The 12,336-nt window shown below is 36.2% G+C and overlaps 1 protein-coding gene across 1 annotated transcript in view; it reads left to right on the plus strand.

Moving 5' to 3' along the window:
* LOC134578517 (mucin-2-like) overlaps positions 1-11,798 on the plus strand; it is an 83,133-nt gene extending 71,335 nt beyond the window's left edge. Inside the window, exons 51-64 of the mRNA XM_063437501.1 lie at positions 228-435; positions 544-719; positions 1,147-1,216; positions 1,453-1,562; positions 2,875-2,906; positions 3,307-3,484; positions 5,676-5,780; positions 6,357-6,397; positions 6,798-6,917; positions 7,072-7,167; positions 7,835-7,963; positions 8,666-8,705; positions 9,078-9,201; positions 11,431-11,798. Of these exons, the coding sequence (XP_063293571.1) occupies positions 228-435; positions 544-719; positions 1,147-1,216; positions 1,453-1,562; positions 2,875-2,906; positions 3,307-3,484; positions 5,676-5,780; positions 6,357-6,397; positions 6,798-6,917; positions 7,072-7,167; positions 7,835-7,963; positions 8,666-8,705; positions 9,078-9,201; positions 11,431-11,695 (1,694 nt within the window). The 3' untranslated portion in view covers positions 11,696-11,798. The remainder of the gene's footprint in view (positions 1-227; positions 436-543; positions 720-1,146; positions 1,217-1,452; positions 1,563-2,874; positions 2,907-3,306; positions 3,485-5,675; positions 5,781-6,356; positions 6,398-6,797; positions 6,918-7,071; positions 7,168-7,834; positions 7,964-8,665; positions 8,706-9,077; positions 9,202-11,430) is intronic.
* Positions 11,799-12,336: the final 538 nt, after the last annotated feature.

A 12,336-nucleotide genomic window follows, 5' to 3' on the forward strand; every position in this document is an offset into this window, starting at 1 on the left:
TGTACCATGCACTGATTTACTTTATATCTTGACATTACAATGGAATCTTTTGTTTAAGTTATCTGTTGTTGCAATGCAACATAGTATCATTATAGTAATTTAGCATGGGAAACAATAGAGATTCAGCCTTTCTATCATTTTATTTAAAACCCAAGTAAGTGACACATGCCCAGAGGACTGATCTCACTCAACAGTCTGTTTTACCAAACCACTTGTACTTTACGTAGGTACTTGCACTAACAACCGGACGGATGACTGCATGTTGCCTAGTGGAAAGATCATATCAAACTGTGAGATCATGGCGGATGCATGGGTTGTGCCTGACCCAAGGAAGCCTCAATGTAGTGGGACCTTACAGCCTACAGGACCTCCAAAAGTCACTGTGCCTTCAACTTCCTGTAAACCCTCACCACTGTGTGAGCTCATCAAGGCACCGTAAGATCTGGAATTTCTCTTTCTACATAGCCACTTTACTGGAAATATGTTGCTTTAGCTATATGTATTACAATTGTCATTAAGCATTGTTTTTCCTTTTTTTCAAAGGTTATTTCAACAATGTCACAAGTCACTTCCACCTGAAAACTTCTACCAGGCCTGTAATTTTGACAGCTGTCATGTTCCAAACAGTAACATTGAATGCACCAGTCTGCAACAATATGCTCTGATGTGCGCCGATCAGGGCATTTGTGTTGATTGGAGGAGTCATACTACAGAATGCAGTAAGTTTGTTTGCCCATCAATCAAAAAAGATGGATGATGTACAAAAAAACAAGGACACGTTTCTCACAATCCCCAAATCCCTGCTTCATTAGACTATGACCCAGTCTCCATTCCTTCAAAAATAATTGGAAACTCACTTTTTCAACAAATTGATTAAACCAAGACGTTTCCCTCCCCACATCATGGTAACCCACCTCTTGCCCTCTCCTGCTACTGTATCAACCTATTTTTCCCATACATAAAATTCATCTTACCGTTACCTTTTGTTCCACTTTATAAATAATAATAATAATAGTAATAATTGCATTGCCAAATATTTAATATTCCGATTCAAAAACTAGAACAGTTTTCTTGAAATGTCTTTATATCTGGAATGTGTTAACTTATATATTTATTTATGAATACATTTATTTCCCTTTCTTCCAGAACTTACCTGCCCTTCACACAAGGTTTATAATGCTTGTGGCCCAGCCTTACCTAAAACTTGTCAAACAACGTAAGTGATGTTTTTTTAACATTAGGAACACAAATATTTAGATACAAAAAGTTGCATTCAAGTCTAAAACATTGTACAACTACAACTTTTTTTCATCGACTTTTTTTAAATAACAGTTTTTAAAAATGTCATTATTTTGAATATTTTATAATGCGATCTTCTTGATAATTGGGTGATACATTTTTGAAAGACTATGTATTTTAAAATATTTGGATTATGGACTCACTACATTTCAGACCTGAAGAAGAAGACCAGATTAAAGATAAACAAATTGTTGAAGGATGCTTCTGCCCTCACGGCACCATGCCTTTTAGCTCTGCTGTGGATGTCTGCGTGCAGAACTGTGGTATGTGTAAAATAAATTATTTTCTTAAAACACATAAACGCTCATGTAAATGAAAAGCTAAAAGTTTTGATTGGTAGATTTTTTTTTCCCTTTTCATTCAGTAATTAGTAAACATTGCTACTATGTTAGAAGTAGATGTAGAGAATCTGAAATATCAGGAGAGTAAGCAAGTCACCAACTATGGATGGCATCTTGAGCAAGGTAGTGAGTTTTAAAAGTGTTAGATACCAATTTTAATTAATTACATTCTTATTTGAGGAAGTGAGATGAGATTGAGATCAGTGGAGGCTGGCAGTTCCAGAGAACTGGGTCCCCTTGAGTGCCCAAGTTAGAGTGCAGATGTAATAGGTAAGAAAGAGAATGGTCATTAATTGGTATTTAATAATTAGGACACACATACCTGTACATTGGAGGGTAGATTTATGAATGCATTTGTATGTGTACCCATTAAGGACCAAACTTCTGGAATAAAAGGGAATCATGACATGTCACACATGTCATGTGTCCTTAAGGGGTTAAAGCCATTTCTGTCCTTCTAAAAACTGTATATAATATGTGTCGGTGCAATAAAATAGTAAAATGCAAATTGCAGTTGAATGCAAATTGCAGTTGAATGCAAACAGCAAAAAATTGCAAAAAAATTCCGTTGTCATTAAGTGAAAGACAAGCTTCTGAAGCACTGTCCTTAAGGGGTTAAATACCGATCACAGGCTGCATACTGCGGTCACTGGGCACAGGGGGGCTGCCTGTGGGGCCAGACATGCCCCCTGACCGCGATCTGCAGCAGGGTAATAGCGCCGGCCACATGGGCGGCAAGAACAACTAGGACTTTCTATGCCGTCCTCTGGCGTTTAGAACCAGCCCCTTAAGGACGGCATAGAATGTCCTGCGTCCTTAAGGGGTTAAACATTTTTAAAATGTATTATTTATTCATTCCGAACTTTAAAATATGAGATATATTGTCATATTTTTCTACCCATTGCTAGCTACCTTACTTATGTCAAACATTTCCAAGAAATGACTGTGGCATTATAGAGATAGGTAGATATAGGTATTCCTCTGTAAGAATGCTTACTGGGAGCAATCTACATTGAACACTTTAGGTTATGTGTGAAGTTAATGTGAAAAAGTGTATTTAATAATATAACAGCCCAGTTTAAAAAAAATATATTTTTCCCCTTCTTAATCAACTTACGCAATTTTTAATATGGTTCTAAATGCACAATGCAAAATATCTAAAGTGAAAGCATCAACTATTATTTGGAAAACTTTTTAAAATGTAACTAACTTAATGATTATCTCTTTTTTTCAGGATGTGTTGGTCCAGACAACATACCTCGGGAGGTATGTCTTGATGATTAATAACATTCTTGCTAATTTTAAAAATACATATGTTGGCACATTGGCAAGTCATAAAAAAGGTCCCACCGCAACAGTGCGATATTTTGGAATTTATAACCACATTATTCCCAAGAAAATAAAGTTTTTTTGTCATGGCTAAAACCTCAGTGATTTTAGGCACTTGCCTAATTGGCCTAGTACACAATCCTACAATTGTCCTTAATTAGAAGATTATGTGGACACTGAATTTAATACTTGACTCTCAGTGGTAAAATGGACATCAGATGCATTAACTTTCAGCATTTTTAAGATTTTTAAATGTATCCAGGGTGCTGTTTAAACTGTAGGAACACAAATTGTTCTTTAGTAGCTAATGGTAATTTCTGATTTGTTTTATTTTTAGTTTGGAGAGATCTTCCAGTTTGATTGCAAGGACTGTGTCTGCAGAGAAGGTGGCAACGGAATCACTTGTTCTGAACATCAGTGCCAGGAGAAGACTGATGTGCTCTGTGAGCTGGATGGCTTCTACCCGGAGATCGTAACAAGCTCCACTGATTCTTGCTGTCAAGAGACTGTGTGCAGTAAGTCATATTTCTTTGTCCACAGGCCATGCATCCTTAATTGTTAAACTATTATTTAATTGACATCTATTACAGTTACAACACATATATTGATTCTGTATCCTCGCCATCACTAAATTAGATGCCCATAAAGCACATCTCTCTAAAATGTCATCTTGAAGAGACATAATTCATCTCTTAGAAACATATTCTTCTACCTGGCACAACACACTCCTAAATATTGTGCATTGCCTTAGCTTTTGTAGATAGATCTACAGCTATTGGTACATTCTAACTATTTGAAATGGGCTGGCTCCAGGAACAAGAGAAATATCAAATTAAATATAATTTGTCTACCTCTCCCAGCGCTCTTTTAGTGTTTCTTTCTCTGGCTCTGCTTCTTCTCCCCAACTCCTCTCTGTTGGTGTCCCCCAAGGTTCAGTCCTTGGTCCCCTACTGTTCTCCATCTATACTGCCTCCCTTTGTAAACTCATTAGCTCCTTTCGCTTCCAATATCATTTCTATGCAGATGACATGCAAATCTACCGGTCCTCTCCTGATCTCTCCCCGTTCCTCTTGACTAGTGTATCTGACTGCCTCTCTGCTATTTCTAACTGGATGGCTGCCCACTTCCTTAAACTAAATTTGACCAAAACTGAAATTCTGGTCTTTCCTCCCTCAAGTGTTGTTACTCCTGTGTCTCCCTCCCTCCAAGTCAACGGTGCTACCATCAGCTCCATCATGCAGACTCGCTGCCTAGGTGTTCTCTTCGACTCCGACCTCTCCTTCAAGCCTCATGTTCAATCTATCGCCAAATCCTGGCATTTCCATCTCAAAAACATTGCGCGCATCCGCCCCTACTTAACGCCAGATGCGACTAAGATGTTGGTCCATTCCACTGTCCTTGCTCACCTTGACTACTGTTATCCGCTTCTCAGTGGTCTTACGTGCTCCCAGCTTGCGCCATAATGAATGCGGCAGTGAGGCTCATCTTCCTGTTCGCCCGCACCTCCCATGCCTCACCCTTCTGTCAGTCCCTACATTGGCTTCCTATAAAATATAGAGCTCAATTTAAAATTCTGGCTCTTGCTTTCAAATCTCTACATAATGCTGCTCCCACCTATCTATCCTCCCTTATACACAAGCATGTCCCGTCTAGGCCCTTACGATCTGCTGAAGACTTACGTCTATCTTCTGTCCGTACGCCCACCTCTGATGCTCGCCTTCAAGATTTATCGAGGGCTGCACTGTTCCTGTGGAACTCACTTCCCTCCTCTGTTAGATGCTCACCCAGTCTCCACTCCTTCAAAAAATCCTTAAAAACCCACTTCTCCATAAAAGCGTATCAATGAAACTGTTAATAGCTCCTGACTGATTCCTCTTCTGCAACTGTCACTAGTATAATACTATCCTTAAATTTTTTGTCATTTTACCCAACTCACTCTAGCATGTAAGCTCATTGAGCAGGGCCCTCAACCCCTCTGTTCCTGTGTGTCCAACTTGTCTGGTTACAACAACATGTCTGTTCGTCCACCCATTGTAAAGCACTGCGGAATTTGATGGCGCTATATAAATATCACAATAATAATAATAATAATAATAATGTTAGACTATCTACAAAGTACTTTTAGCATGAAATAAAAATGAACCCAAGATAACTATAAGTCCACTTATATCCATAACTATCTATATGTCCATCTATCTATCTTTATGTATATCCGTCTGTCTGTCTGTCAGCCTGCCTATTATTGATGTTGCTATACTGATAACTAATTGCTGATTGATACAATTCCAAGAAATAGACTATCTGAAACAGAAAGTATAAATATTGATGTGAATCAAAAAGGATATCTGGCTGTTGGTCTCCAACTCCTGGTATCTTCTGAATATGGATCAGATATAAGACATAAAAGTAGGGAAAAATGCTTTTATTCCAACAGTTAAAATAAATATTCTATGCATCCACTGCAATAGAAAATGGATAAACAAATGGATACAAAGTAGTAGTAGTAAGTCAGCAAGTAATCCACACAACGCGTTTCGACCATTAGGTCTTCCTCAGATGTATGTCTTATCCTTCTGAATGTGCCCTTATATATGTCCCGAATTTGAAATTTGGTGCCATTCGTTGGCTTGCCAAACGTCATTCTATTTTTGTATCCGGTCTGACTTGCTTCCAATAAATATTGATGTGAACTGCTTCTCTTTTCAGAATGTAACCCAAGTTTGTGCACTAAGACACCTCAAAACTGTAAGCTTGGATATGAAATTGTTGGGGAAATTCCAGATGGACAATGCTGTCCTATCTACCGATGTGGTAAGTTATATTTTAATATACACTACGACTACCTACTTTTACTACTACAACTTTTACTAGTAATAATAATAATAAAATTGCTTTGCCAGGAAATTCATTGGTATTATGTGTGGAAATAGAAACTATTAACCAGGCACATTGCTTACCAACATAATCCTATGGGATTAATGTATGGTCTGTTTCTTATTGACAAATTAATTTACTTTATTTGAGCATGAACATTTTTCTAGTTCTTAGAATTATATGCTATTTGGTCACAGTCTAAAAGCTATTTGTTGCTTACACACAGAAGTTAAAAAGTCCTTGTTGAATTCTATTCTTTAGTTGAAGGGTTCTCCTAACATATTACAACCGGTTTATTCTGGGCTAAATACAGTAAAATAAAAATGGTTTATTTATCAAAGCAAAATTTGTGAAGTGAATCGCACAATTTTGGCCAAAATGCAACAATAATTGCATAATAATTTTGTTCAGTGCAGATTAATGTTGAACGAGATCAGCACTTTTAGCAAAATCTTCTAAATTCTAAATTAAAATATATTTAAAGTAATGAATTACCTCTGTTTTATGTTATAGTTCGAAAGAACGTCTGTGTTCATGGACATGCTGAATATCTGGTAAATAACACAGATTATTTTATATACTAAAAAAAATCAAATGTCCCTTAACATGTTCATATAACCATGAGATTAATATGTTAACATAATTATAGTGATTACAGGAATGGACAGAAATTGTTGCCATAAGGCAAATGTTTCAAAAATCGAAATCTAGTCCCCCATAGGAATTCTTTGCTTAGAGAATATTTATTAAACTTTTAAAGAAACCCTACAACATAGGAAAGGGAACAAGTTTATTTTTTCTAATAGACAGGTGTGTATTTAAATAATGTATGCAATACACAGATGGAACATATGAAATCCAATAAATGAATAAATAAATAAATACAATAACCGCGTGAAACATTTATAACTGTCTGAAACATCTAACAATAATATAAAACTCATAATATTTCAGCCTGGATCTCCTGTTTATTCTGACAACTGCCAGATCTGTGTGTGTCCTGCGAATGCTAGCGTTGAGACAGGGCTACAGATACAATGTACCCGTGTTGCCTGCAATGTTATTTGTCCAGAGGTATGTACATATTCAACATGAGAAGCTTTGCATGATCTCCTCTGTGCCACAATGTAGATATAAAAGATACGCATAATTTGCAATTTTTACAATTGCTAAATGTTGATTACAACAAGAATAAGATGCATTCTTCCATACTATAATCCAAATACAGGGCTTTGAACTGAGGATGGACGCTGGAGACTGCTGTGGTGCGTGCGTGCAGACCCATTGTGCTGTGGAAAACAACGACAAATACATACTACTGAAAGTAAGTGTCTGTTAAATGAAAGCCTAAATAGCTGGAAATGTAAGTTACAAAGAAATTATGACTCTGTTTACTTTGAAATATATATATATATATATTTATTTTCCTTGATAATAGGACATTACACGTCACCACTAGAGTCGTGCAGTATGGAAAAATACACTCCAACATTAATATAGCACACATTTGATGCAGAGACCCATGGGGTAGAGGTGCAATAGACTTGATTGTTACAGAGAATGATTTTGAATATAATTAAACAAAATATCAACTAGTTTTGTTTGATCTGTGATGTACAATGGAGGTAGTTGTATTGTTTTTTCACTTTAGAACTTTAGAAACGATGTAGGCCATCCCTACAATATGGTAGACAAAGCACCCTTTCTGTATGTTGAGAATTAATTTTCTCTAATGACTGGTTCTGTTATAGCATAAAAGTGGAACAAATATCCTGCCATAATGTTCCAAAACTCTATATAATGAATGGTCTTCTGCCATCCTAAATATCTAAGTTGCTGTTCTGTGATCCCTTAATCCTTTGTAATACGTTATATGCTTCATGTGCACTTTTTTGTGTTGAGAGAACCCTTTGACTTTAATTCTAAAATATACATATATGGTACAAGAAAGTTTTTGGGGGAAAACAATCAATTTATCTTGTATTTTACAGCCTGGGGAGACGGTGAATGCTGAAAATGATAACTGTACTTTGTATAGCTGTACTGTGATTAGAGATCAGTACATCACTTCTGTGTCTCAAATATCCTGCCCATTCTTTGATGAAGCCAGATGTGAGCCTGTAAGTATTCTTAAGTATTTTCTTAGATTTTGATATACCTTAAATCTATTATTGATAATTTACCATTCAAAACTAGGCATGTTTTTCACATTAATACTAGTTTTTCCAATGCATGATTCTGAACAAGATTATAGGCAACAAATTTAAACATTTTAAAATATTAACTGAGATGACATTACAGGTATTATTCAGATTACAGATTAACATTGTACATAGTTCTGAATACTGAATGTATGGTTTCATGTAAACTAATTTCAGTCCTTAAGTGATAAACTCCAGCTATAATTTAACTATTTGAATATTCAGATTGTAATTATTAATATAGTATTATGCTGAGCAGTGCTTTCCATGATCCTATAATTTGGAAATAAAGTTTGGCATCTTTGATATAAAATCAGTGCCTATGCTTTCAAATGCAAATGTGACCACTGGGTCAAATATGTGCCGACACTATCTTACAAAGACTGGTGAAATAGTTTAGTAGGGTCAAACATAGCTTTTACTGCTCATAGATTTGGGGCTCATAGGTTTTCTGAGCTAAAGTAAGGAAGAAAAAGAAATTGCATATAGTCTTCAAAGGGTGATGTAGTAATTTAAAATGTATCATTGAATGGTCATTAATTGATTTTAATCCACTGTGTCATCACAACATATTTTCTGAATAAGGTCTGATATATTCTTATCTGCATGGTTTATTCACAGGGCACAGTCCAATTTTTACCCAATGGTTGCTGTAAGATATGTAAGCACTCAATTTTCTTACATTTTATTATGTTTATAAATATCATGTAATTACTTAGTTTACATTATACATGTATATATAGGCATATGTATAACATTGTCAATATGTCATTATTTTATTATATTGTAAAATGCAACTTGTCAAAAGTCCAATTTTCTTTCTCTTTCTTAACAAACAATTTTTATATGCAACTTATAGATAGACAGACACAGGTAGATAGATAGATATCGAGATAGATTACAGATACAGCATAAGAATATTGATTCTTATATATAGATAATTATAACGTACAGTCATAACTCCTTGACAAGAATGTGAGTTGTTCCAGTGTTCTGCATATTTTAAGCCCTTTTTTCTGTCCTTATTTTAAAGGTATTGAGAAAAGCTCATCATGCAAATTGGAGAACTTCTATGACTACATGAATGTCAATAACTGCCGATCATCACAAATGGTCAAGATGGCTCGCTGTGAAGGATCCTGCTCAACCTTTTCTATGTAAGTAAATGCCATAGTAATACAAATATTCAATTTAAAACAACTGACAATGTATAAAATATAATTCAGAACCCATAGTATGAAAGGACCTCCGCTACTTTTATGACATTTTTTTTAACACTTATATAAAATAATGTGAACAGCTCAAATACAGGATCATATGTAGAAAAACCAACCAAATAAACAAAAACCTAATAGACAGTCATTTACACTTATAATCTTTCAGTAGTGGATGTGAATATTAGTTAAAATTTTCTGGATTTCTAATTATTTCGAAAAAATTGTGTGCACTTATTTAAAAAAAGCATTACTCTGAACATCTTTACATGACGGGTCATGTAGAGAAATAATTAATAGGATTTTATAACAACCATGCTCTTTGGTTTGATCATGAAAACAGTGTGTAGCTACTTAATGTAAACTGCAGGATACTTACCGTATATACTCGAGTATAAGCCGACCCGAATATAAGCCGAGGCCCCTAATTTTACCCCAAAAAACTGGGAAAACTTATTGACTAGAGTATAAGACTAGGGTGGGAAATGCAGTAGCTACTGGTAAATTTCTAAATAAAATTAGATCCTAAAAAATGTATATTAATTGAATATTTATTTACAGTGTGTGTATATAATGAATGCAGTGTGTGTGTATGAATGCAGTGTGTGTGTGTATGAGTGCAGCGTGTGTATGAGTGCAGCGTGTGTGCATGAGTGCAGCGTGTGTGTATGAGTGCAATGTGTGTGTATGCGTGCAGTGTGTGTATGAATGCAGTGTGTGTATGAATGCAGTGTGTGTGTATGAATGCAGTGTGTGTATGAATGCAGTGTGTGTATGAATGCAGTGTGTGTGTATGAATGCAGTGTGTGCATGTATATGAGTGCAGTGTGTGTATGAGAGCAGTGTGTGTATGAGAGCAGTGTGTGTATGAATGCAGTGTGTGTATGAATGCAGTGTGTGTGTATGAGTGCAGTGTGTGTATGAGTGCAGTGTGTGTATGAGTGCAGTGTGTGTATGAATGCAGTGTGTGTATATGAATGCAGTGTGTGTATGAGTGCAGTGTGTGTATGAATGCAGTGTATATGAGTGCAGTGTGTGTATGAATGCAGTGTGTGTGTATGAATGCAGTGTGTGTGTATATGAGTGCAGTGTGTGTATGAGTGCAGTGTGTGTATGAGTGCAGTGTGTGTATAAGTGCAGTGTGTGTATAAGTGCAGTGTGTGTATGAGTGCAGTATGTGTGTATGAATGTAGTGTGTGTGTATGAGTGCAGTATGTGTGTATGAGTGCAGTGTGTGTGTGTGTGTGTGTGTGTGTGTAGCTGAGTCTTGGTGGGGGTGGGCAATTTTATTATTATTTTTTTAATTATTTTAATAATTTGTTATTATTATTTTTTATTATTATTATTTTTTTCATTTAATTATTATTAATTTTTATTATATTTAATTTATTTTTGTCCCCCCTCCCTGCTTGATACATGGCAGGGAGGGGGGCTCTCCTTCCCTGGTGGTCCAGTGGCATTGGCAGTTCAGTGGGGGGAAGGGGGGCTGGCAGGGAGCACTTACCTCTCCTGCAGCTCCTGTCAGCTCCCTTCTCCTCCGCGCCGGTCCGTGCAGCTTCTCTGTCAGCTCCCACTGTAAGTCTCGCGAGAGCCGCACTATGACCCCGCGGCTCTCGTGAGACTTACACTGGGAGCTGACCGAGGTGCTGAACGGACCGGCGCGGAGGAGGAGAGAGCTGACAGGAGCTGCAGGAGAGGTAAGTAACAGCTCTGCAGCCCCCAAAGCCCCCAGTCTGTATTATGGCAATATCAAATGCCATAATACAGACAGTGACTCGAGTATAAGCCGAGTTGGGGTTTTTCAGCACAAAAAATGTGCTGAAAAACTCGGCTTATACTCGAGTATATACAGTAACTATTACACGAATGTCCTTTTACAAAAAAGAAGGAGCACAGTTTAATGTAAGATTTTTAAATTGACATTTTAGTTAGAGTTTATTTTATGTACTGTAGTCATTCATTTTCGGTATACATTTTATGTCTTAAATGGCATTTCCCTCTTATCAAAGTACCTTGGTAAATATTTTTTGTGATAATTTAGTTAAAATTATTTTGTAACCCTTCTGACATATAAGTCATCACACTATTTATATCTGGACTACGGCATTTTTAATAGTTCACCCTTTCTTACCACTGTGTTATTTCTCACATATTCTTTTTATTTGTCTACAGGTATTCAGCAGCTGCCAAATCCATTTCACATAAGTGTACTTGCTGCCAAGAGGTGAAAACCAGTGTGAAAAATGTGATGTTGCAGTGTTCCGATGGAAGCATTGCTAATCATCAGTACATCGATGTGGACCAGTGTGAGTGTATCAATACAGACTGTGGGTCATCTGACAATGCATCTGACAGCAACTCACACGAAGACGAAATACCTACACGACAGCGCAGATCCTTAAGGAAAAGGAGACACCCTCACCAAAGGGGCATTTAAAATAAAGGAACATTTATATTAACAAATGAAAAAAAAAGAATATATTGTTTATGTGTAAGAAATGTTATGATGTTACTTAAAAATAAATCCCTCTATCATGAAATATTATTTTGCTTGTTCTTTTGTATTGACCGTGTGTCAAAGTGACAGTCTTTAAATGTCGCACATACGTTTTTTACTACAAATGATTATAATGTGGTGGCTGACAATTCAAACAGACCTGTTGACAATGACCATACTGAGTGTGTCTTCTTAAAGGGACATTATACAGTGGATTTATCACCCTGCTCCCTAAGCCCTGACCCTTCTCTAGTAATATACACCTGAAATTAAATAGCTGAGAACCATTGGTCGTTATTGTTTTTTTTTTTTTTTATAGTAAATTTCTGCAATAATGTTGTATGTTTCCATTCACTTATGGAAGTAGTGGTCATTTACTTTTCGTGTTTAATAAAAATCTGCTTTATTACACAGGGATATACTTTTGCAGGTTCCACATAATCCGTTCACATAGGTATAAAAACCATTAAGCTTTGATTTATGTTTTGCAAAGTTATATGTTTCCAGCTACTTCCGATTTCCTCTTGGATGTAGGAGACAAGGGAATAATGCTATAGCGTGTTATATTTTTAGAAAAGAAA

Source organism: Pelobates fuscus, chromosome 12 (genome assembly GCF_036172605.1).
Source record: "Pelobates fuscus isolate aPelFus1 chromosome 12, aPelFus1.pri, whole genome shotgun sequence".
Classification (NCBI taxonomy): domain Eukaryota; kingdom Metazoa; phylum Chordata; class Amphibia; order Anura; family Pelobatidae; genus Pelobates; species Pelobates fuscus.